Here is a 26,803-nt window from a genome sequence, read left to right on the forward strand (position 1 = left end):
CTCTGACCTTGTTAGGATTTGTATAAAAAGTGTTCAGAAGGGTCCTTCAAAGCTCGAAGCCAACAATAAGTGCAATTTGCAGAGTACAGCGTTTAGATTATGTGCTTAGAACAAGGGCAGTCAGAAAGGGTGATGAGGAGGAGGGGAGGGAGGGAAGGAGAGAGTACAGAGCCTGAAACAGCGTTCCTTAAGTAAATGCTTAAGAGTTTTAGAGCTTTCTGCAGGCTAATGACAGGGAGAGGCATTGTCCATAATGAAACTGGCCCATCCATTAAACATTACTATAAATGAAAGGTTGCGTGAATTAAAGGTTGTTCATCTCATGTTTCAGGAATGTAGCTGTGTTTCATGTCTGAAGCCTGTTTTCCTTTTAAACGGAGTTCTTCAGATGACAAATGAGAGAGAGAATTTCAGAAAGCAAATGGGCAGAAGTAAATACATGCTTAAGAACAAAGCAAAGACATAACTGTAGCTGTAAATCTTTGTACTGGGGCTACTGTTTGCTGTAGATATTGGGGAGGATTAGATTAGAATTGAGAAATTTCATTACGGGGTCATTTTGCTTGTAAACCAAAAAACAATAGAAAAATCCCCACAATTAATCATTAAATTCTAGCCTTAATATCACCTGTATGTGTTTCTGTCGTGGACCACTGGTTAATTAATTTGCTACCATTTTGGATTTCAAGAAACTAAAAATAGAAAATTTAGGAAATGCTTTCTCTGAATTTTGCATGGCCACTGCATCTTTAAATAATAAATGTTTTTTTTTCCCTCTCCTTTAATTTCTTGCCACTGCAAAATTGCTTCAAAAAAATTACTGAAAAATAAGATGTTTGCATCAGTCCTTAAAATGAACTCACTTTCTTTCAGGCCTAACCATACAGCAATTTTACTCTCACGGGCCACATCTTTATCTGCTCTTAAAATATACATAGCTTTCATTGGCAGAAAGATGCTAGCTTATACCTCTGGTGAATTAGTGTAACAAGTTCACTGAGATTTTCTGTAAGAAAATCCAGCCCTATACTCTTTGTATAACAAGGATTCAAAGCTGATGAATGCAAAGAGGAACATGAACAGCAATCCAAATGACTAAACTGAACAAAATGAAAGCCAAATTGTTTTCAGTTCCTTGACTCGGGCCCAAATAGAAGTCTGGTAAAGACAGCAGGAGGCTTTATATTGATGTCAATGAACAGAGATAGTTGGATTTGTGTTCTGTAAATGTGCAGTACGCTGTCTTTCTGTGGAAGTCTTACAGAAGGCAATGGGCAAGAAAAAATTTTGTGGAAATTTTGTAGCAATTTTAGAAATGCTTACCAAAGCATTATCTAGTCCCCTACTAGGCTATGAAGCTGAACTACTATGCTTAAACTGTCTCTGATGGATGTTTGTCTAACCTCCTTAAAAATCTTCCATGATGGAGATTCCCACAACCCCTCTCCTGATCCTTACGATCTCTGATAATAACATTGGATGTTATCGTCTCATTGGGAACGCTCTGAAACTCCTTTGGGCCTTTATAAAGGAAAGTTATGGCAGCGAGTGTTTTCTTTTTCAAAGTTATGAGGTGGGAAGAGAGCTGGGAGGTGGCAGCCTAAGCATACCAAAGGCTACATCAGGTGTCAGAGCTGGCAGGGAAAGTGAGCTGAGAAAAGACGATGAGACTGGAGATGCGGAAACCTGGGTGGGGAAAAGCAAACAGAGCCGCCTGGGTGGGGAAGAACAGACAAATATCCAGTAAGATGAGGAGAAAGAGCAGCCAAAAAGTGCTTCTTTGTTTTTGCTTTGTTACAAAGGAATGCTGAAAATCCCTTCTTTACAGCTAGGTCCGAAGTACTCTGAAGCCGATGGGATTTCAGTGGGTCTTGGATCAGGCCCTTTAAAAGAAGGGCAGCTATAATACAATAGTGAATGAATGCCATTGCTGTCCATGACTGGCAGTGTTATAACAGCATTGCTATACATGGAAGTGTTCCACAGCCCAGGATTTAGCTGATTAAACAGTGCTGCATGTGTCACCATTAGACTTGAAACATCCACTGCCTGATTTACTCTGTAGCTCACATACCCCAAATGTTTTGCATTCTTGGACTAAATTTGATAGATGTACTAGCAAACTTCTCTCTTGCATTTGTTCTTCTTTCCAGGACACACAGGCCAAAATAGTGAGGGGTTTAGATCTTCAGGTGGCGAGGGCCAGGTGAGCCCTGCTGTCAGCAGCCACTTCCCTTCACCTTTACTTTGCGGAAATATTGCCCACAGGTGAGAAAACAGCTTGCTGTGGTCTTCCAGAGAGTCAAGAGAAAGAAGTTGTCAAGATATCTTGCTGTGGCACACAGTCTGGAAGAGGCTCATTCCCTCTTCCAGCTGTGACAAATGTGTCCCTCCCTCGGAAAGAGCTCCTTAATGCACTAGAAGTTAGGGCAAGGACTCTGGAAGCACTGACTGCGAGAAGTGATAGAAAGATTAATGTGGAGAGAAAGATGGGTGTATGAGGATGTGCAGGCAGAGCAAGGAAGTGACGTGGGATAGGACAGAATGATATTCTGCTCTTTCGCACGTGGTCTCTGCCCTGTGCTGGGAGGGGAGGGTAGCCACAGTTTCCTATTTGCCTCTCCCTGAAGCTCACCAATGTGAAGTTGCTGAAGGTGAAGGTGCCATGGATAAGTAAAGTACAGCTGTACCAGGGAAGAAGGCCAGAGACCAGGCAGACCCCTACGTGTCTGCACAGCATAACTGGTAGTTTGTTTTAGGACTCTGACCTGCAACTGCCGTCCTTCTTCCCCAGTCAAATCTGCTACAGAGGGAATAGCCCCAGCTAGTTTGGATGCAAGCCAGAAGGTGGCCCTTGGCCTTCTGGCCAAGGAGCGGACCTTTCCCTGCTTTTCTTTAGCAGTATAGACATAGCTGTGGATTTCACCTTTGAAAGCTGGAGCTGCTCCTCCCAATCCCAAAGGTTTTTATTCAAGAGGGAAGATTTTAGGCAGGTGCTGGAAATTCGGTGCTGAATGAATACCTGATGGACACTTTGGAAGGGGGAGGAAGAGAGGCTTGTGAGAGGTTTGTGTTCCCTCCTGTTTTTCCTACAGAGCTCAGGCACCTAAAAGATAGTCAGCCAGACAATTCTGGAGCACAAGGAGGCACCAGAAGGGAAGATGAGAAAAAGAGCTGATTCCTATCCCTTATTTGGTTTAGTGATCTGAGGAGAACAGTTCTCACACCATTCACATTTTAATAGAAGAATGCAATCAGCTTTTTTTCTGATTTGCTTTCCTTATGGGAACAATTGACCACATGCTTCTTTCTAGCTTTGACACCGTTCCTGTTAATATGAGGTTGATGCTGTTAACCAGCAGCGTGTCCAGCACATTTTTTACAGCATGCTCCAGAGAACCTCAGGGCAGCTGAGTGACCTCCCCTCTGCTCCCAGGCCCCCCAGGACAGGGAGGAGATGGAAGGTGGCAAGAGAGGAGCTCACAGCAAGGAGGGGAGAACATCTCCCGAGGAGCATAGACACAGCATCAGCCCAGCACCCTGCGAAACTAAAACCAATTTCAATACCTGAGGGCCTGACAGGTTGGTGTATAGCCACAGCCATTTTCAGCCTGACTGTCAAGATGCATATTATTCAGGGGGTACAACCTTGGCACAGTACACATGTACACAGTGCCTGCATACATGTATAGTGCCATATGTGCAGAGGCACACAGTGTGTCTATATTACCTGCTTGTGTGGTTGATAAGTGTCTGTCAGAACTGGGAGGCGTGATGAGAATTTAATGTTCACGCTAACACAAACAAAATAAACATGTAGTAAAACACAGTATTACTATTAATTAGTTCAGATTTTAAGGTCTCAGTTTGCAGATAGCAACCTAATAAGACGTTCAAAACTGCTGGTGATTAAATTTTGAAAATGCTATGATTAAAGTTTAAAAATGGCTTTTTCCAACCTTTTCAGCCCTTGAATTGTAGAGCCAGTACATCCTCTACTATTAGCTATTTTGACTTTCAAAACTGCCTGTGATTAAATTTTGAAAATGCTATGATTAAAGTTTAAAAATGGCTTTTTCCTACCTTTTCAGCCCTTGAATTGTAGAGCCAGTACATCCTCTACTATTAGCTATTTTGGATTCACAAATCACTCAGACTCATATCAGCCCTATTTTTCCCCTCTTAACCCTTCTCACCCAGATTTCTTTTCTAGATCACGCCCCTGTCTGCCGTCCTGCAGCAGTGGGCAGCCCTATGCTGTCCGTGCCCTGCCTTGTTCAAGGTACCCCTGGGACGCCATTTCACTTCATGTTGCAACTAGCAGATTCCCAGTCTCAACTGCCTTACTCTGGGAGGCTGGAAATGTGTTAAAGTTAAAGAGTCAAAACCCCCGCAAGGAAAGGAAATGAGAGGTCCTCTTGGCAGCAACAAACAGAAAATAAACAACCAAACTCTTCACAAGACAGATTCCTCAATTATAGTAACTCAGGGTCACAAAGGCCAGAGTTATGACCCATTGGCGTAGGCAGTATGTAAACACAGGGATGCAGTAATTAGCTTTGTGTTCATTTTGAGGCTTCAGAAGTCCTGTGACCTGCCATGGAATAAGGTCATTAACCATAACCACACTAGTGACCTTCACACAGGACACCCCATCTCTCACAGTTATACGAGCGAACTGTGCACTGTGATGTCTCCCCGGCTCACATGCTCCAGCCCTCTCATTTTAAATGCCGCTGAGCTATACATAAGGGAGAGGATGTGACTTTTGGGATGAGCTGTGATTGGAATATCTTACTTTCCCACATAGCAATGCTTAGGACTTAAACATGATTAAGTAAAAATACTTGATACCAAAAATATCCAGAATGTCCCCCAATTCCTTTCTTTTTTCCCCCTTTAAATCAGAAAAAATTGTTTAAAAATAGTACACTGAGGAATCACTGGACCGATGTGGGCCTCCATTGCCCTGGGAAGGGACTTTTATCTTTGGTGTGGAGTGTATAGGGATAGACTATTCATAGCTTGTTCTGTAAAGGGCAATTCACCTTTGAATAAGTAGGTGTACCGCCATTACTAGATGCTTATCAACAAACACAACAAAACAGTGCTCTAACCCTGATTTTGCCAACACTAAATGAAATTAATATTGGGAATGAGTATTTTTCAGCTCTACTTTTTATTTTACTGTGGCTGACCCATGGATCCCCTGAAACACGCTCGTCTTGCTTACAGAGTCAGCCTGGGTGAACCTTGGTTTAGATTTTGCAGTGTTGTGAAGTCATTACCGTGCAGATGGAGAAAATGTGCCCTTTAATTTAAAAGTTAGCGGGTAAAAGTCCAGATCACTCATACTAGGATGTCCTTAACAGTTGTCGGAAAGAAACAGGCACTTTCAGGAGGCAAATTATTTTGCCCTTCTTAGAATCAATCTTACAGTGTCAGGGATCCCCCTCCCCAGGTGCAGTATTAACCCCACCATTAACGTGGCCCTTGTTTTGACAGAAATAACTAATTTTTATCTGTCCAGCTTAAGTGCAGTGAATCCCATCATGCTCTTGCCAAGCCTACAGAGGCTCAGTGGAGTCCCAGCTTGTCATTCCTTGTCTGAATTCTCAGATATCAGAACCCTCTCTGTGAAAATTGCATCCACATCAAATTCAGATTGTCCAGTGAGACAACAGAGCTCAACAAAATGCACAAACAACTGTTCCAGAGGCCTAGCAGTCCAGAATTTTTAGGGAAAAATGGCTATTACATGAATAAACACATTGATGTGGCGCGTACTTATGCAAGTTGTAAGTGGCTACATAGGAGTTTCTATGGGTTGTGAAGATCATGAAACCCTGATTTTATGCGCCACAATTCAAAACCTGTACAAAGAAGTGGTGAAACTCCCACTGATTTCAGATGGCTTCCTTGACTACTGTACTTCCATGTACATTTTAAAATGTAATGCAACTTATGCGTCTTTTATTTTAGTAGAGGCTCTTTTTCTTTCTCTGTTTTGTCTGGGACAGCTCAACTGACTGTTAATGAAACTAATGCACCTCAAACGGAGATCAACTGCTGAAACTTTTCTTTGTGAGAAATACTAAAAGGGCAACTTAGTTCAGACTCCAGAGCCCTCTGTGCTCCATTGTTACATGAATCCATATGGCATCAGAGAGTGTACATTAGGGCGGGTAACTCAATGAGTTTGAGTTAAGTGAGTGAAATTAGTTTATTGCCTAATATTTTAAGTTTGTTAGTATTGAGTTACATTGTTTTCAGCTAAAATACATTCTTGATGAATGGCTTGGGATTTTTAGCTCAGTGGTGGTTTTGGAAATCTGACTGATGCCTGATAGGGTTCCTTCCTCACACCATAGCCAACTGAAGACATTTTCAGACATGATCTGATTAATATGTTTGAAGCATTATGCAGGCATATAGCAATAAGGGGTGGAGGAACTAGTTCAAAGAAACAACAGAGATGACCTGAGTATCAGTTTTCTAGGCTATTCAAATCAAACCTGGATTTTTGTATTCACATGTACACAGTGCAGGATAAAAGCATTTATTTTACTTTATTTCCTCAAGATATATACACTTCCCAATTAAAACTGCTCAACAATAAACTCTGTTCCCTTGGTTCCCTTCTGTTCACCAGTCTGCATCTAGAATTCAGCTCCTCATCTCAAAGACGCTGCTTTCTCTCTTACTCTTGCTGTACACTAAAAAAAAAAAAAAATCACAGCATAATACCTGTATTCTCCTTACAGCACAAACCATTAACTGACAAGCTACCTTGTCTCCAGGGGGTTGCAGTCTCATGAATTTTGACTAACATTGCCCCTCTTCCTTTCATAACAGTATCCTGCTTCAGACTGTACAAGGTGACAATTCCTACACTCCACAGTGAAAAAGAAATATGCTATTCTGCATTCATCCCACCATGTCTTCATGTCTAATGCTTGAATTTTTGCCTGTCAGGAACAGGAACTTTCTTTGGTCTGTGCTTGCACAGAACAGGATGCAGTTAACATTGGTTCTCTCCTTTGAACATCTAAATGCCACCAGCATGCAAATGAATCAATATATGAACAAGCAATGATTGATGTGTATTATTTATTTGTTTACAACAATACAACTGTGTAACCAATGTAGCCTATCTATTGGCTTGCATAATACCCAGCTTTCTAAGATGTCTTCCTTGTTCATAACTACCCACTTAGTCTTTTGGTAAGTGTTTTTAGTCTCTTCAAACAATCAGAACTTGTTCTCGGAAAGCATTTAAAACTGTCTGCTCTCTGGGGGGTTTAGTTGGGGCTCAACAGAAAGTCATATGGTGAATGTTCTCTTCTTGTCCGAATTACTCATGCATGAAAACATGCAATTCCTTCCCCACAAATACTTTTGTATGCAATTCTGATATTTGTCTTTTGGCCAGTAAAAGTCAATCTCACGCATTTGCAGACAGCAGTCCAAAGGGACTTGTGTTTGGCCAGAGCACATTTATCAAGGCAAAGAAATTATATTCATGGATAATTTGCAGTGTTTGAAGACCTCTGCAAGTTATGCTTTTCCACTACATCTATTTGCCATTTGCCATTAGTAGACATGGCTACAGGAAACACGTGACTCTCAATGTATGTCTATCAGTGAAAGGTAGGAGCCAAAAAGATGTTAAGTGTGGGAAGGTGAAAGTAACAGTGCACTGCACTGAGGGAACAAAACAAAAAGTGTGAGGAAAAGAAAGGAAGAAGAAGAAACTGGAACTTAAATTCATATAGTCATGCAGACTAAAAAGTACTCACCATCATGGGATTAAAAGAGGAGAATTAGGAAATAAATTACAGTGAGGTTTGTATGGGAATGAACTATAAAAGGAGCTTGTATGTGAAACACATGGGAATTACTGCATCAGAACACATTGGGATCAACTAATTTAGTGCTAAAATGAGTAAAAAGAACCTTTTAGGCTAGTCAGGCTATTTGTATCCTCATTATTCCCATTTGTTTGCATTCATTCTGAAAATACTAGCACCTTCTCCCAGTAAAACTTCATTTTATAGCCAGAGAGGGAAAAAAAAAAAGAGTTGTAATAGATCTCACCAGCTTTAATGACACACCAGCAGCTGGAAACAAACAAAAAAAACCCTATTCATCCATTTTATCTTGTTCTGTGTAGCCATTCCAGAACCATGTCCTTGCTTCTGTGTGATAGCAGCGACTTAACTGACTAACATCCTGTCTCTGACCTCAGCTTCTTGAGCAAAGTCATTGAGGCATCTGTGACGAGCATACCCCGTCATCATGTGGTCTTTGCCCTAACTCCCTCGGCCACAGACGTCTATTCAACATGGAAATGGCAAAGGCTGACCAAGCTAACTCTCTCTTCATGGCCGCGGAGAAAAGATTAGCAGCACTGTTGGTAACTGCTGGGTCTGCTGCTAGACTTCAAAAGCCAATGCCGTGAAAGCTGAACTCCAAAGCAATGCCTGAGCAGCAATGGGGAGTCATACAATACAAGAGAGCATTTTCAATATTTCTTAACAGTAAATACAAACATATTTACTTTCCCTTCACTTTCCCAAAATGTTTTTGTTGTTACCTCCTTCTGCACTCCCTGGCTGGACACAGCTAGCCATAAGAACAGAGCCTGGCTTGGTTTCTTGTGCAATTATTCTGTTGTTCAAAGGGGAACACAAGTTTCTCTCTGTGTAATAAGGGACAGTGACAGTAGGGAAGATAAGTTGCCTGGAGATTAAGTTGGAAAGCTTCATTTCCCCATTCCAGCAGAAACAGAAGGAAAACTTTTAGCTTAATTCTCAGTTTCCTGTCTTGTCACCATAATCCATCCCTTAAAACTATTTTAACCTAATGTTTTATGTGTGAATTTCCTCTTTTTTTTTTTTTTAAATGTTAAATTAATCTCCCTGCAAAGGAGTATGAAAGTGAATGGGACAGACTTTTGTGGATACTGAGGAGTATATAGTGGTGGATTTCAGAACATTAAAAAAAATGGCTCTCAGACATAGACATACAAATCCCAAGGGCACGGGTAGAATGGGAACATAGGTTCCATCTGCCTGCATTGGTTTTGAAGGTATTGTCTACTGAGTGTAAAACAGGCTAGAATATAGTCTGTGACTTGCTCAAAAAGAAGAAAAAAAACCACCTTTATGCACATTGCAGGAAAAAAAAGAAAGAAAAAGATTCATGATTGTGAATGAATTCTTGCGGTGCACAGTATTTTTCAAGTATGGTTTGGCTTAGATCCCATAAAATAAGAATTGACAGTAAAATACGTGAGTAGTTTGTTCTAAAGTATTTACTACACAGGAACAGCAGGCATTTCTCAAAGAGAAATGTCTTGTCCAATCTGAAGAGATTGCCAAATTGCTATAAGCAAATACACAACATCATTATCACCTCAAAAAAACAGTTTCACAGTTCCAAAATTACAGCTCGGTCCTATATTTTCAGCTCTGGCAAAATTAGCTTTGGTAGAAAAAAAAGGACTCTTCCCCCAGTTACAGTGGGCTAATGAGAGGCTGTGTTTCAAGCTGTGCCACTGTGCAGGAGCAGAAGCAATCATGGACATTTTGGACATAGATTCTAAGCAATAAGGGAATCCATAAATAGCTTGCCTTGGCTGCTCCCCTGAGGCAGATACACCTCTCTACCTCTTCAAGGCACTGCCTGACACAAGGAGGAGGAGGAGGTGACATCTACCCCATAGGTTCCCATAAATCAGTACATCTAGCCAGTTCTTGGGTGAGGAGGAGGCACCTGTAGCTATCTGGTTCATAAGATCCTCCTTCTAACATTATTTCCCTTCTTATGAGGTATATCTCCAGTGAACAAGCCAACCTTCAAAAGGATTACAAGCTCCAAACATGTTTAACATTTCTGTAAGTAATCTGAAGCAACCCAAGTGACCATTTAACAATGAATCAGTAAGTTACTACGTGGTACCAGCAGCTCATGCTGGCTCACAGATGTTCACATAGGGCGCAGCTGCTCCACCTGTTCCACTCATCCTCAAGAGGGGTGAAAACTTGCTTTTGAGTTGGGAGGGAGGGGAGAAATAGAAGGGATGGGGAAATGGGAAGGATGGAGAGAATAGAAGGGATGGGGAAAAGGAAATATTCCATTGACACTCCTGTGCCAACCAGAGTAACTGCACTGGTGACAGAGCAAGTAACTTCCCTGCTGCAAGAAGGGGGAAAAAGGGAACAATGGAACAACAATGCCTACTGGGCAGAATTTGTGTAAATTATTATTTCATAGCCGCCTTAAGCATCTCCCATTCTTAACATGTGGGATGCCATTCACTAGGTGCCATGATGGGGACCAAGTCCAACAATCTGGCTCGCATGGAGGGGCAGTTCTGCTGGCACTCTTGCTTACTGGGTGAAACCAAAAGTAGTTTCCCTTGGCTGCCACGCAGTGTTGTGGTCTTTCTCCCATGCTCTGTGAGACAGATGCAGATGGCAGGATCAGGCCACGTTGTTCAGCCAGAGCTGAACAGAAAGAGTTCAGGGTGGGAGAGAGGCCACAGCGCTGCAATTGCAAGAGTTACGGTCTTACCTGTAAGGAAGCATGAAATAGCAATCGGTTTGGAGGAATCCCGTGGTTGAAGTATGAAACCTGGCTGCCTGATACCTAACAAACAACTCCCACCATGACATATTTTATGATAGATCTTTTTGTTCTGAGCTCCACATGCAACCCCTCATCTTGGCAGCTCTTTCAGCAGAACCGAGAGAGAATGTGCCTTCCCATCCAGCCCACCCTGTCCTCTCTAGATCACACAAAGTGCATTTTTTGAGCAGCATTAGGACTTTATTTACTCCAGGAAAGGGCACAGCTCTCTCCAGCCCAAAGAACACCACATCAATGGGAGTTTTGGTGAAGCCTGCAATCAAGGCCTGGGAATTCAGATGTGAGTTATTAAACAAGCACAATACCAATCTCATATTATGACGATGATAACGTGGTACCTTTTCCTTCCTTCTGACATCTCTTTCTTTGTACAATACATTTTCTGCTCTCGCTTGTAGCTGGGCAAGGATTGCCCCTTGCTGATGGATGCTGTACGATCTCTCTGACCCTTACTTCATTTCCTCTTTTGAAACCACATGTTTTTCCTTTCTTTGTGCAAGGGCTCCATGGACTCCACTCACTAGCTTCACAGTGCACTGCAATAAACATAGGACAAGCTGAGCCTGGCCAATATCTTTTTGTATACACAATGCATATGGTACATTAATTTTTTTCTGCATCAGCCAAAAGGTGGCAAAAATTAATGGAATTAATCAGGATTTGCAGCAGTGAATTGACAGAAATTGGAATGCTGAAGATATACTGCACAAATAATGTCAAATAATTATGTCAGTTACTATTTTGTAATAGCTGTTTCATATATTCCATTCCTGATACGGAGCAACAACAATAAAATTGGTCTCAATGAAATCAGTTACTGGGGCTTGTTCTGAGGTTGCTTTGGTTTTGTGGAGGTATAAATCCTTGTAGCTTCAGTGGAATTAAACTTTGGTCATGCCTATGTGAAAGGAGAGTGAAGTCACTGGGTCAAGCTGCTGCAGCTGGTCTCAAAGGTATTGAGTTTGGAAATCAATAGAGTTATAAAGGACAACTGATATCAAAAGGCATTACATTAAGGATCAGGTATCTTTGGTGACCTGCTGCTTGGTATTCAGCTTAAATAGTGAAAGAGCCATCATCTGTAGCATATACAAGCTGTAAGTAGGCAAAGCAGATGAGAATTTGGGTCGGGGCGTGCAAGCTTTTCAGAAAAATGTGGGTTACACTTTATAAACCACAGTGATCTGAATGTGCATCCTGTACTTCTGGAAACTCAAAAGGTGTACAGCTGGACACTTGCCCAGACAGTGTAGGCAAAAATATGAGTAACCTTGGAAGCTTAAAAACATGTTCTTAATAACTATTCTTCTTTTGTGCCATGTCCTCAGTATCCTTCTCTTGATAAAAGATAGTAAACATTTATATTTACTTTCTGCTCACATGCGTGTTTAAGACTATAAACTACTGCTGAAGAAGGAAAGACTTCCAGCCCCTCTATAAGGAGGAATTTGTAAGTCAACTTTTTTCCAGCTCCAGAATTAATTTCCAAATTTTCCAAAACCTAAAAATATAACTGACCTCAGGCAATCTCTGAGCTTTCCTCCAGTGAATTGTCATGTGGGTCATTTTGTTTTTCATATTACACTAGAGCTCTCCTGTTAAAATAATTGGCCTTCACGTGCACAAAAAGGTTCTGTTTTTCCTCCGTAGCTTTAAATGGCTTTTCCTAGTTGAGACTGACTCATTGTTAAAGCAGCTAAGTCTACAGCACTTGGAAATAGCCATCAAGAAACAAAAACGATCCCTTGAATTTCTTTCAAAGATGAAAGTCTTTGCTTGAAAATAAAACCATAAAAACCATCACGACCACCTGAACTAATATATATTTGAGCAGGAAAATGCCAAACTACTGTACATTATTTTTATTCCTGCATTACTTCCCCTCCAAAAAACGCAGTGCCAGGGAGAGCTATGTGCATGATACTGTGGGGGAGGAGATTTCCATCATGGCCAGACTGTGCCTAACTACTCCCTGGTTGCTGGTGGCTGAAGAGGTTACCGCTTCCACCGCAGTTAGCAGCCCTCAGCCACCACAATTCACAGCCAGCGTACTAAAATAAGCTGAACCTTGCCGCAGCTTCGGCATGCCCATGGCAGGGGATGTCAACTGCAGCAACCCAGAGGCAAATATATCACTCGTTCTGCTTTCAGCCAGAGGGGTGGCAGAGGGATGGAGCAGACAGTTAGGTGTGGTGACCTCCAAAATTGCCCCAGCGTGAATAATTGGAGCTTGTGAGTCAGAGATACAAAAGCAGGTCTCTTCTCCGCAGCCAGTGAGTCACAGGACCAGTGTCGCCAATCTCATTCCTTCAGTGACAGTGCCACACTATTTGGTGTTTTATTTTAATCCTCAGTTTCTGGAGTCAGGTGACTATGGACATATACCATTTTGGGTTTGGTTTTTTTTTTTCCCTAATGTTTTAGTTTCTAGACTTCACCTTTGTGAAGGTAAGCTTCAAAACGTTGACACATGCATGCTTTGAAGGCTCAGGTAGTACAAGGGAACTAAAGCAAAGCAGTTAGTATTTTAATCTTTCAACTACATGTGGGGTCTGGCTCAGGATTTTTGAACCTTTGATGTTAGCAGTGCTGCATAACACCGTAACAGAGCAAGTTAAGAGATGGATGTCATTCTACCTCAAGGCAGACCAAACAGGCCATATTTCCTGAGGCAGAATTGCCCTTAGCATCAAGGCTGTGTTTGTGGGGCGCAACCGAACTTGTGCCTCTTATGAAATGGCAGACTTGGGAAATACCTTGAGTTTGTTGTGCTGGGATACATCTTGGGATGCAGAACATTTCCATTTTAAGTTGCAATTCCCTGGTGGTGTAACTGATCTTGCAGCTCATGCCCTCCTTAGATCCCTCATCCCCTGTGAGAAAACCAGACAGGACACAGGGGGGCTGGACTTACCGATGCTAGTGCACTCCATCGTGTGATTGTTGGCTTCCAGCCCATCAGGGCACTTTTCAAGGCACTTTCCACTGTACAAGTAAAACCCACTTTTACACTTTGTGCAGAAGTTTCTGGTGAAGCAGGTATCACAGTCAGCTTTACATTCTGAAACGCAAACAGTAAATACCAATGTTGTTGCTCTTTGCCACAAAACACCATGGGGTCTCTCACATATACAAGAATCACACAATTCTAGCAATGATGTTAAACAATCTTCAAAGGAAGCAAGTTATATTTAGATCTTCTTCGTGGCCTGTACCCACAGTGAGGGCAGCCACAAGTGACCTTGGAATGAGTGAGGATTTAATAAGGATGGCCTGATGCTGAACGGCCTCACACTGCTTGTCTTCTTGCAGACCTATGCAAATGGTAGACAGAGCACAGCACATCAGAATAACAATATACTGCTTCTGCCCTACACTGACACAGCATAGGTACTAACTAACCCCACAGGGCACAGGTACCGGGCCAGTTCCACACATTTATATCCATTCATCCAAGAGAAATAAAAACATGCTAGAATTTAGAATCTGCTTAAGATTGGTTTACATCAACCTCTATTTCTTTCTTTTTTAATGACTCCCTCATGTTCAATCAGATGTCCTGTAGTATTTCATGTATTCTCTATATGACTACCCAAATTGGCATCAGTGGTGTATTTCCCAGTTCTCAGATATTTTTAAAAGAAATACATAAAAACTTGTGTATGGCACAGCTCATGTCTGATATGCAAGGCCACACGCTGCTAAAAAGTGAGCAAATAGGTTACAATGTCAAGTTACTCTGTAAGACTTTACTCTGGGGTCCATTCATTAAATAACTTTTATTACCAGGTAAAAAGTGGGAGACTTGCTTGGCCGTCGCTCTTATGTTTTTATATCACCTGCGGGATTAAAAACAGTGAATTCAACAACAAAAAGAGGAGTGGGGAGGACATTGCGATCTTTTCCAGTTCATTTATGGTTCAAAACACATAGTGGGCTCAAAATGTTGCCTGAGCGGTAAAGAATAGAGTTGGGTTCTCTGTCTCCCAGCCTGGAGGCAACAGGAATCGGTAACTTCCCCCAAATCAGGCTGAAACCTGACCAGCTGCTATAGGCATTTAGAGGACTACACTGAGCGTGAGACAAGCTATAAAGAGACCAGGGCAAACCACATCTCCAAGGAATGCCACCTGCCATCTTCTCTCCTTGTCGCAGAGGTCAGGCGGGTAAGGGCAGTGGATTAAATGGCTCCAGCCACCAAGATTCAGCGTCCCTCGGCCCCCACTCTTCAGAGCTGCCGCTGCCGGAGGGCAGTGCCTGGTGCCCACTGGCACTGCCCTTTTGCATGGAGGTGTAGAGGAGGAGACCATCACCTGGGTCCTAGGAAGGTCATTCATGCAGAGCCAGGATCCCTGAGCTTTAGGCAGTTTTGTGATCTTTCACCTTAACTTCTTGCTCGGGTTAATATTTACTGTACTACTATAAAAGAAGTGAACAAATAAAGACACGGCCTGTCCGTCTGCTTCTCTGTTGACTTGACTCCTAAGGGGACACAGCATTCAAAAGAGAACAAACAAATCCATGCGCTTCCCCTTTCCCCAGCACTTACTTGCACACTTATTAATGTCGGGATACCGTGTCCCATAGTATCCGCTTGGACACGAGGAAAGACATACTCCGATCTGTTTCATACCAATCCTCTCCAGAACAAAAAACAGCCTGGGCTTACATGACAGGCATCCGTTGTAGTCAGAACATGTAGCACACCCTCCTTGGCAACCCTGGCTCACGTTAGGATGCACTGAGAAAACAAGCATTAAAAAAAAAAAAAAAAAAGGTGAGAGAACAAGATGTTAGACAAGACCGTGAAATAATGGTTCCTCTGTACTTGGAAGGGTGGACCATCCACCTCTCTAAGAGCTTAAAGATTACTTAAATTTTTCTTGTGTCTCTTATGACCTGACATTTCATTTCAGCCATTATTTCATCCGCATAAAAAAAGAAGCCCAGCTGATGTGCTCACATCTTGCAGAAATAGCTAACAGCAAATTATATTTGAAATAGATTTTATGGAACAGCAGCATCCTAGAGAACAGTTATTTTTCTTTTAGCTATTTTCAGTGGCTTTTCTGCCTTGTATGCATTTGGCTCAGCAGATAAATACATGTTCACTTACCTTTGCTTTTCCTAGCTGGATGATTAAAAATCAACCTAGTGTATAATTTCCTTCATTGACTAAATGCCATTTGATTGAGTTCTGCTGTGCAGGAATATGCCCTTGTAAGATCTGCTGCTAATTTGCCTTAATAAAAAGACACAGGAGAGCCATCCTTCTCACCCTCCTTCTTTCCCTGGAATGTTCTCTCTGGCATGTTTTTAATCTCTAACAATTACAACCTGATGTTCAGACTTAACTGTGGCATTTACCCTGCTCGAGTCCCAGCATGGAGCACAGGTAGGATTATATTTGCCTTTCAATTGAATTGTTCTAATTCTTCAGACAAGGAAAGGAAAACTTATTACACTCACTGCTTAAGACTACTCAGTTCTTCTTTAGGGGCTTGGGGGTAGCAGAAAAGAGGATGCTATTGCAGACTGTCTTTTCAGTAGCAGATGTTAATCAGTGTATTACTTCTCAGTGGTAGAGAATAATGTTTGCATCTTCCTGTACTTTAGAAGTTGTTACCTACTTTTAATTCCTTTTTGGTTGCATTCTTCAATAGGAGTTGGATCTGAAAAATAATTAAGCATCAAATAGCTCCAGAGCCTGTGTCCCCTCTTTTTTGGCCTTGTCTTGTATGAAAAACTCAGGCATTTTTCTAAGTGTAAGCTATATTTCATATGTATATTTCATATTTCATATTTCATTTCTATATTTCATATGTAAGAGAAATTCAGTCCTCATTTACATTTGTAAATCCTGCTTGTAAATACTATTGCCTTCCTGTTCTGCCTTCTCCTCGGGCCAGTGATAATTTTATAAATATGCACATGCCATACTTTGATTGCCTATTTTAGTGTTTTGATTTTATTTTTATCTGCAGACACTGCTAAATAGCTTGCATACAGAATGAGCTTGCTTTTGTCAGCTCCCTTCTGTGGATCTCTTGGAGGCAGACCAGAAACCCATGTGAATCCATGGCTTACAGGTTGAAAACCACCACTCTGCTAGCTCAGGGGAGTTTGGCTGATGGCAGGGAAGTTCAGGAATACCTCTGTACTTTGTTCACTTACAGTTTTGGCAGGAGAGACATGGCCCATGAATGGGAAAAGCACTCCTCTAATCTCTGAGGTTTTGATGACCAGTCCCGCAATCTGAGAAACCTCAAAGGGAGCTCAAGTTCACTTTTCCTCTTTCATTAATAGAATGAGGAATGAGGATTATTTCTCTCAGTAGGGCTGAACACGCAGGAGAAGAGCAAACTTTGGCCCTGCTGCGGACAAACAACTTCAATGAGAGTGTACGAACCCAATTCTCTGTGCCCCCTGAGGCATTCACTTTGTAGAACAACCTGGAGGAAAGTGTTTTTACCACCAGGACACACAACTATTATGAGAATAAACAGCATTCTGTATAGTGAGAAGCTGCAACCCCAATTCAGTTATCGGACTTTCTTTCACTAGACTTTCAAAATACTGAGTGCTCAACAAGTATAGCATACTTTTTTTCTGAGAAGATTCCAAAGATACAGAGTATACTGATTTTGAAATTAAGAGCCTGAAAAACTGGCTTTCTTTTTAAAGTTAAGTAAGTGCAAATGTCCTTGTGTCTCCCTCCCCTGTCTTGTGGCTCTTGTATGAAGCTGCTTTCAAAGGCAGACACAGTAACGTGATCTAAGAAGCTGACATTATTTAAAAACTATCCGTGACTTTCCTTCATTAACTCTGACAGAGGGAAGAAAAAGCAGCTGAAGTACAAAATATTTGTCATCAAAGCTGCTATATAAAATATGGATGATCACTTTTGGTGGGAAACATATTACATGTGAGCACCTGTGACACGTCATTACGAATAGATTCTCTTGACAGAGAAAACATTATCTGCAACTGCTTTTAGGTCAAGCTCTGTGTGTGAGCCCTTGAGACAGGCAATACTTTATTACCGAAAGATGATAATTCTCTATAGCTAAGATCCATTACATGGCCAATTTCCATGTCCCCTTTAACTCCAGAAGTATTAAGTGTAAAATAAAATATACTCCTAGCCATTTTCACAATTTCTGCCTCCTTTCATGTGTCCCAGATAAATCTCATACAAATAAGACAGCAAAAAAGGAAAGTCTGTAGTTCCAAATGGAGAATCATATTGTTAGTATTACAGAGCAAGGAATAAGTTAAAATGTGTAAGTCAAGCTCCATTTACAGGTTGATTTCATGCCATGTTATAACTCAACATGTGAAGCAAAACAAGCTCCTGTTCTTGGAAATGCATAGAACAAAAGTCTCATTGAAAAGTCAGAATTGACATTTTAAATGAAGACAGACTTTTTTTCTCTTGAAAGCTATTAAAGGGATCCTTTTTTGATTGTCCCCTATTGTGCCTGGCATTTCTTTGAGCCCTGTATCTGTGTAATGAAGCTGTCTCTCATTTTGCTTGCTCTGAATGCTGGGTAGACCCTTAATCTGGTTCAGGCAAGAAGCAAAGCAGGGACAATTGAGTGCTCCAGAAACTGGTACTGTTTGAAAGCACAACACTGGGCTTTGTCATTGAACCTGGGAGAAAATAAATGGTGGAGGAAAAATATTTGTGTCTAGAAAATGAGATAGCATGTTTGAAATAAGGCATCTCCAAGCTCCAGCTGAAGATCTCATTCATGTTACCTCTCAGCCTCCTCCCTCTCTAGTTGAGATCCAGGCACTTGCCTGATCCCTGCAATGTAGGGGCTGGTCCCTCCCCTCCAATGGAGGCCAAGTGGGGTCGAAGGGATTCCAGGAGGAAACAGGGCAAACTCAGTCTCTGAAACATCTTTCTGCCACAGGGAGGGAACTTAACCACTGCTGGGTACAGAACTGGCCCTTACTAGTCCTCTCTCATTGCAGCAAGGTGCTAGTGCCTGCAGATCTCAAGCACTTCAGCAACTGCACACCATAACCGTGAGGAAACAACCAGAAGTTTTACCTGGTTTTCCCCCATATCAGACACTGTGAGCTCAGAGTTTAAGTGATGTGCCACAACAAGCTGGGAACATAAACCACATCTGGTGAAATCCGGCCACGGTACACCTGGTGTAAGCATTGCTTCAAATTTCTATACTTAGGTCAACAGTAAAAATGGGTAAGTAATATATATCCACTTTAAGAAATGCTTTGAAGTCTACAGGTGAAAAAACACTGCTCCTGTTAGTTACAAGTTTTAGATGTGGTAAATGGGGCAGAGAGACGTCCAGTCTTTTGGCAGAGGGGCAGGTGCTGTGGCCTCATGGGTTAGGCACTGGCTGCAGAACCAGGAGGTCTGGGCTTTAGCATTGCAAATAGGTCCAAGGAATGCTCTTGCTTGTAACCACTTGGTCTTTGGTGCAACGTGCTCCATTATAAGACAAATAAAATGAAATACAAAAAATTCTCCACAACCCTCAGAACTGACTTTGATGAGGATAAAGTATTCTATGCATAGGCTGTTAGGAGCAGTATCTGCCATTAGAGGTGACCCCACCAGCCATTGAGCAGTCTTCCTTCTTGTGTTCAAACACTCTGAGCACAGTGAAATCCTAGAATCTCAAGGATGGAAAATACAACACAGCAATGGGCAAAGCAAGTGGTGGGAGCACAGAGACCCACAGACAAGTTCTTCCTCATCTCTTACACAAGCGTCAGTCAGGCCTGCTGACTCATCAAGTACAAAGGATGTATGTGCAGGCTCGTGACTGGCTTTAGGTCCAGAATCCATCCCTCCATATTTCTTTTTATAAAACCTAAGTACTGGAGATCAGAGAAGACACTAAGTTAATCTCAAACTATTCTCTTCCCTTGCCTGTCTTTAAGCCATTTTTGGCTTGCAGACTTTTTTTTTGTGCAAACTGTTTGTCCAGATATTAGTTTTAAGCCTCATTAGCAAATGAAATCACTGGGGATTTTCCTTTCTCAGAATATTTTCCAAAGCCCTGCTCTGGAAACAATGAGTTGTGGTCTCTCTGTTAAAAATAGAAAGTTAAGGACAAGGAGCTGAATTTGAATCTGAACTTTCAGTGATAGGAGATTTTGATGGCATACAGCAAATAAATTCTAAAACCTTTGCAATGAAATTTTTCTAACAGTTTTACTTTATATAGATTAAAATTTATAGGATCAAAAAAAGAAAATAAGAAAATGCAGGAGGAATCCAGGTGGGCATATGTTCTGACAGCCAGGGGAAAAGCTTGGAATAGAAGAATATTCTTTGCCCATTTGCTGCAGCTGAGGTGCACTATCTCATCACCAATCTTCAACAACAAGAAATCAATTTAGAGGCTCACTCTTGAAATAGATGTGCTAGGCAAATGAAATCCATCCCTGCCAAAGAGCTGCTGCTACTCCTGCTTTCTTGGGCTTGCGCGTTCTCATAGGAATTGTTTTCACAGCAGAGCTGCTCTGGAATTCAGCCTCCCCGGCTGGGCTGCCCCTCGCTGCGAGACCCAGGTCCTGCCTCAGCTTTACCCACCACACGGCACCTGTGTGGGCACTAGCCCTTGGGGCGGTGGGGATTTGGGACAGGATACCCATGAGTTCTCCTGTCGCTTAATCACTCCATGCATTCACTGGTGTTCATTTTTCTCTCTCTTGCCTAGTGCAAAGCAGCTGCCTGTGGCAGTGGCCTGAAAACAATACTTCATGTAAAGCAGAGCTACTCTTAATCATGTGGACTGCCCTTTAGGCAAACACAAACAACATTTGGCAGTGAGCTCTTCTAATGAGAAAGTCATTAAGGAATTCAGTTTGCAAACCACAACGTATTTCCTCAGACTCTTTTTTGGACAGTGTTTCTCTGCATGGAAATGCATTAGAAGTGGAACAGACAATGGTGGGGCAAAACCACTGAACCAACGTCTAGGCAACATGCAGTGCAAAGCAAGGAGAAAGCCCAGGAGTGGTGGGACAGCACTGGGAGAGCAAGTACACATGGGTTTGATAGGTTTGTATTATCACTGCTAAATAGATTGCCAGCCTGGGCCAAGATGAAACCTGAGCTCAGTCTTGCAGGCTATGCTCTGCTTGATTGCTTGGCCTTAAACCACCACAGGGAGGCAAGGGACTTGATGTCTCATGATGGGGCAACAGCTGGGCTCTGTGGGGAAGATAGACCCATACATGGCAATTGCTGCATTGGATTGGCCATAAGTTTTCTGGGATGCAACCGAACCAGTGGTGGTAGCTGAGGAATGTGGACTCTCTGTCCAGCCTCCCCTGGATCTACAGGAATCTGAGGCTGCCTTGAAAGGAGAGGCAGCCACAAAAGGAGCAAAGAGGAAAAGTCAGTCTAAACATCAGCTGTTAAAGGCTTAACGTCTCTTGTTTCTCTTTGTGATTTGTGCTTTACAAATACTTCATCATGTCTTTCTAAGAGGACGGTAACTCCTCCAGAGATTTGCCTGACTTCAGTTTTACTTCAGAGCATTGCTGCCTTCTGTAGTACAAAACATGTAACAAAGAAGATCCTCAAGTGTCCTCCCGTGTTTTGAAGGAAAAAGATCCCATAAGGACTGGAAAAAAAATTTCCTCAAACATCTGCCTGGCTTGACAGAATATTTTCCTCCTCAAGAGGCACTTCCCATCTGAGGGAAAAGAAACCAACCTATTTTGTTCACCAAGTGTCAACAGTTCTAAAGAGCAACAGAAACATGAGTATGGGACTGTCCCACAGTCTCAGGGAGTAGCCGTAACCATTTTGTAGTGGTGTCTACGAGCAAGGAGGCCCTCAGCCCAAATGGCCAAGATCTCACTGGAGAATGCCTCATCATTATTAAACACATGTCTGGCAAAGTGATCCTGAAAATTAAGTATACTGGCTGCCAGAACACATTTCCCCTGAATTTGGTTAGAAAGAGCATCAACAGGCTGAAAAATCTCACCAGGGGTGCGGAGTTTTATGCAGTCTCCTAGCATCTTCAGCACAACAGAAATCAGCCACAGCAACCACAAACGGCTCCTTCTCATTCCAGAGATTTTTGTAAATAAACTGAAAAATTCTTTTCATGGAGAGAGAAGGGAAATTGACTTTTTTTTCCCACATACTACGGAGTACCACCAAAATTCAGGGATCCAGGAAGTTTAACCAGTAGAGGAACCAAAGAGGATCCCTGACGCAAGTTGCCTTAAGCACCCTGGTAGTGATGGTAAAGGTAGGACCAGGTCATGCAATACCTTCTCGCATCAAGTTCTAAATCCTGTAAGCAACTACAGATCTTACTTTTAGTCAGCTGTAGATGTTTCCAAATACCCAGCCTTCAAGACTATACATTATGAATCTCTTTAAAAATGGAAAACTGAATTACATTATCTCCTCCTTATAGTCTAGATAAGATGACCTGTTATAGAAGGGGAAGTACGTGATCTATAAAGAGTAATAACTTCATAGTTGTATAACCTAATAGCTGTATAACCAGTGTGTCACGACACTTGTCAGACTCAGCTACTTGCAAAGAAAGCATCTGTGCTGAGATGAAAAAAGGAGGCGAGAGTTTTGGAAAGAGATTATATTTGATGTACATATATTTAGACAGTATTTTAATACTTTAATCCTGCAAGATGCTGTCATGAAGATCCCCAGTTGATTTTACACTGTTTGTATGCACACAGAACTCTAAAACCAAAGTTGTAAATGTCACCGTGACTCCCGTGACTCCCCAATCTCTTCCCTACAGGAGATGCATACTTCTATCAAGTAAAAAAGCGCAGCTGCATATTGCGCATGCTCAGTCTTTGAAATATGCAGTCTTTCTGCTTGATTTTCTGCTTGATACTAGTGTTCCATCTATCACTTATGTGTTCCTAACAAAGCTCATTGGTGCTCAGGTTGTCCTGGTGGCAGTGGAGCCTGTCGCCCCTGTTTGCTTCTCCTGCTGTGTTCCTTTAACATACTGGAGACTTTTATTGTTGCGTATTACAGAGACGCTCATGTACTTCCAAGCTGTATAAGGATCACTCAGCTCATACTGTCAACATTACACAACTACAGTAGCATTTGCGAGTTTCTCGTTTCCCGCAGGGTCTTTTGAGACCAGAGTTTTTCTCTCAAAGTTTTGTTTCAGAAACCACAGAAAGAACAGCAGGATGTAACAGATTTTACTTTCCATGCTGGGGACTAGGGAGAAGGGTTTAGACAGCAAAAGCCTGTAATCCCATGTCGAAGCTATGATTTTCTACTACCATGTTTACAGCGTTAAAAAATTAATAAGCCAGACAGCAAGCCAGCCCACTGCCTTGGCGTTGCTCAGATGTGCCTTTAGTCAATTACTTAATATCCTCTCAATTTTGTATATTTTCCGAAGTGGAACTGATCAAAAGTTTGTACTGAATGAAATAATTTTTTCTGTGTAATGATTAAATTCATACCATACTGAAGCTAACTAAAAGCCTGAAAGTATGTTGTCTGCAGTGGAACTGTTCTGGACTGATGCCTGCAAACACTGAAGTGGAACCCGTCTCTTTAAATTCAAGTCTTACATCAAGATTTGAACCCAGAGTATAGATACTGAGGAGTATCACAGTGCTGGAAGGTCTCTAAAAATTGTTTTCTACAGTTTGTAACAAGGGGAAACTTTGATCTCAAATTTTTGTAAAGGAAAAAGGGTAAATTGTCCAGGCTGACTGGACCATCCATCTGTCACTGACACAAAATACTGTCCAACATTCCAAGTTTAAATTAATGATTAAAATACCAGCTCTAGTGACTGCTCCTTTGCTGTAGTGCTGTGTAGAAATGCACATGCTATCAACACTCAGCAAATGATGACCCAACTATTTTCACCTTTCCCTCATGCCACTGGGACCCATGACAGCCTAAAAAAAAGAAGTCGAGCGTTTTTGAGTGCAAAGCATGAACAGTATCGTATGAAATCAAATTCAACTCTGATGGAAGACAGACAAGAGACTTCATCACCAGTCAGCTTGGACTCACTGATGAAGTCCTGGCGCACCAAAGTCAACAGCAAAACTCCTGTGAAGAGACAGGGGTGATGATTTCACTAATTTGTTAATCGACATTAGGGTAGTCCATGGTTCGGAGTACAGTTACCTGATTTTTAGAGTGCTGTGTGGTTGGATGGCCTGTTTTGATTGGGATTAAGTAATTGACAGGCGAGATTTAAGTAGGCATCTGATTCCTGAGAAACTGATTCAGTTCAACCGCTCCATGTGCCTGGCTCTTCTTGTGAAGTAACTATGAATGGCACGTAGTTAGGGCTTGTTTCATCACCCCTTCTGCGTGCTGCCCTCCCTTTGAAGTCTGAGCCTTTCCCTCCCAACCAGCTTTGCTGCCTCACATGCTGACCCACATGAAAGAAATCTAGCGCTCACACCAAGCATCATTCAATTCCCCAAAACCGTAATACATCTAACATCACTGCAGTGATACACAGCAGGCAGTTTGCAGTTGACCTAAACCCGTGCTAGGAAGTATTGGAGCTGAATTATTGGGGTGCTGGTGATGAAATCAAGGCTATCATCCATTTTGTGCTTAAGCAGGGATACAGTTCATTTTTTATGTAGTGGTGTACCACCGCTTCTCCGCGGATTTGTGCGCTAATCAGCTCAGCTGATTGCGAGAGAAAATGAATTAAAATTAATTAAGGCAGCTTGGGTTTTTTGTTTCCAATGTAACATCTGTAAAAGTACGTTCTTTATCCCAAAACCAATTAACAGTATAATGCTGACACATCAAACTTTCCCAACAGTTAAATTAATTGAAAGCTTAAGCACAGGCGATATTTGAAAATAGAAGCTGCAGACTGCACAGGATTGTTAGTGACTGTTGTAGCCAGTGGTTGCACAGAGCGGGTGAGCTCTATCGAGCCGCACAGGTAGATGGCAGGCAGTGCCACTATGACCTCAGCAGTCAGTAAGCCAACCCATCACAGCTTTCCCTCTAAAGCTAGTTTGCCTGCAGCAGTCCTATTGTGTGCTTTAGTGGCACGAAGAGGTCCTGGCAGAGGCCAAAATGCCCTGTTGCCCCCTTGCTGTCACCTCCAACGTAGAAGACACCCCCCCCATGACTGCTGGGTCAACGCAGGATGAAGCCAGGTCCCCTGTACCCACCTTCACCCACGCTCTTCCTGCTAAGAGGAGCCCCATGGCCAGCACCTCCCTTGCAACCTAAGGCTGAAAGCTGCCAGGCTGCTCCAGCCTCTTGAGGATGCCCTGGAGAGGAGGTGCAGCAACCAGGAAATCAGTTTAACTGGTTAAAGGTCTCTATGAATGTTTTGCTCTGCTCTGATGTCTGTCTGTAAGGATCACAGTTATAGGGGGTGACGGGAATGCTATTTCACAAGGATTTTCAAAAGCAAAATGTGCCATAAGATGCAAAAATTTATTAAATATTCCACAAAACATTAAAAGATCATCTATTTCACTCTATTGGGAAAACTTGGTTTCAGTTATTTGAAATAAAATTTTGACAAAATTATGTCAAAGCTTTTTTATAAAATATTTATATTTTTCAAGAGTGATGTGTTCTTATGGAATTCTGTTCTGTCAATGATTCTCTGAGTGCCTTTAATTTGAAATAATAATATCAACAACATAAAGGTGATAAGGAATGATAAGATACAGAATTTCACTTTAAAAGAAAAAGGAAATTCTAAAGTAAAAAAATAAATAAACTGAGGCCACCTTTTGACAATACTAGGTAAAGAAAAACAAACAAAGTTACATAATTATATATAAAACCAGGAGTTAAGTATCTAGGAAATTTGGGGTTACTGTTATGAGCATTATTAAATATTTTACAGTAAGAACTGTAAAGTCAAAGGTTTTGAAGCCACTTTAATGTTTTTCTACAACAGCAGAAAAATATGAAAAAAAAAAAAAAAAAAGCCTTATGTGTCTTTAAAACCAGTTTATCCTAAACTGAAGACAAAAACATTTGGAAAGATTAGTGGTTAATCTATGAATTATAACTTTTAGGGATGACTGGTTTTATTTGTCTCATATAATATTTAATATAACTGCTGCACATCTAAAGTAATATCTGACACTTTTTATGCACAGTTGAACAAGTGGTCTTAAAAATATACTTTTGCTAAAGTATTTCACCAATAGGAATGGCAGGAGTCACATAATGTAGGCTGGATCACAGCAGCATCCTGAGGACACATATTTAAGCTTATGCTGCATGTGCAAGCACAAATTTGTGAGACAACTCTTCCTACCCAACCTGCTGCACAACAAAATGATCCATCTGGTGTTTTGTGGCCTGAGAGCGCTGCTTTTTCAGGTGTCGGATGCATTAGTCAGCTTGCAAAATATCCTTGGCTCTTTGCAACAGTGCTCCATTGAAGAACATTTTTCTAATAACTACAGTAATGAGGAAGAGACGACTGTTCAGTTCTGCTTTGTCATGCTGTAAAATAACTACATTAAGCTGATGCAGAAAAAATCATAGAAATAGAACCCGTTACTGCAAATAGAGCTGTCTAATATAAGTTATACCAACAATTAGTTAGGCTTCGGTGAAAACCAAACATCCCCTAGATATTAGAAAAACATGAAATCACAGCAGTTATTTTTAAAGCATCCCATACGATGAATATTTGGCAGCTCAACTGGTGGCTAGTGGCTTGCGGCACCACGTTGGGCTGCCATGAGACAGGGCTCGGATATGAGATGACCGCAACACCACCACTCCAAATGCTGGGCTGCTGCAGCAAAAATTGTGATAAAAAAATGACACAAGCAGATGCCAAAATGGAATAAGTGAAAGGAAAGGTTGAACTGTGCCCTAGTATGAAAACATCCTTCTTAACTGACTCCTTGACCTCATGGAGTTGCATGAAGCAAGTCAAGCAATTTGCTCTCATAGAGAGGTAGCAGTTCCCCATAAGTACGTGCCCCCAGTGACAGCAAGCAAAACTGTACATATAGGGGATTCTGTCCCAGGGTAGAGTGATGGAGCCAGTTATTAACCTGTAACCTATAGACCACCAGAGACTTGCATAATGTTAGAAATAAGGAAAAATATTTGCAATGGTATCAGTTCCGCACCCCCAAAGCAAACATATACACAGTTCAGTACAGATAA

The 26,803-nt window shown here is 41.8% G+C and overlaps 1 protein-coding gene across 1 annotated transcript in view; it reads right to left on the reverse strand.

Annotated features, from left to right (window-relative positions):
- RSPO3 (R-spondin 3) overlaps positions 1–26,803 on the reverse strand; it is a 63,262-nt gene that overhangs the window by 11,319 nt on the left and 25,140 nt on the right. Inside the window, exons 3-5 of the mRNA XM_075708292.1 lie at positions 15,203–15,394; positions 13,568–13,714; positions 10,992–11,189 (exon numbers count right to left, since the gene is read on the reverse strand). Coding sequence (XP_075564407.1) covers positions 10,992–11,189; positions 13,568–13,714; positions 15,203–15,394 — 537 coding nt within the window. The remainder of the gene's footprint in view (positions 1–10,991; positions 11,190–13,567; positions 13,715–15,202; positions 15,395–26,803) is intronic.

The sequence above is a fragment of the Pelecanus crispus genome, chromosome 3 (genome assembly GCF_030463565.1).
Source record: "Pelecanus crispus isolate bPelCri1 chromosome 3, bPelCri1.pri, whole genome shotgun sequence".
Classification (NCBI taxonomy): Eukaryota; Metazoa; Chordata; class Aves; order Pelecaniformes; family Pelecanidae; genus Pelecanus; species Pelecanus crispus.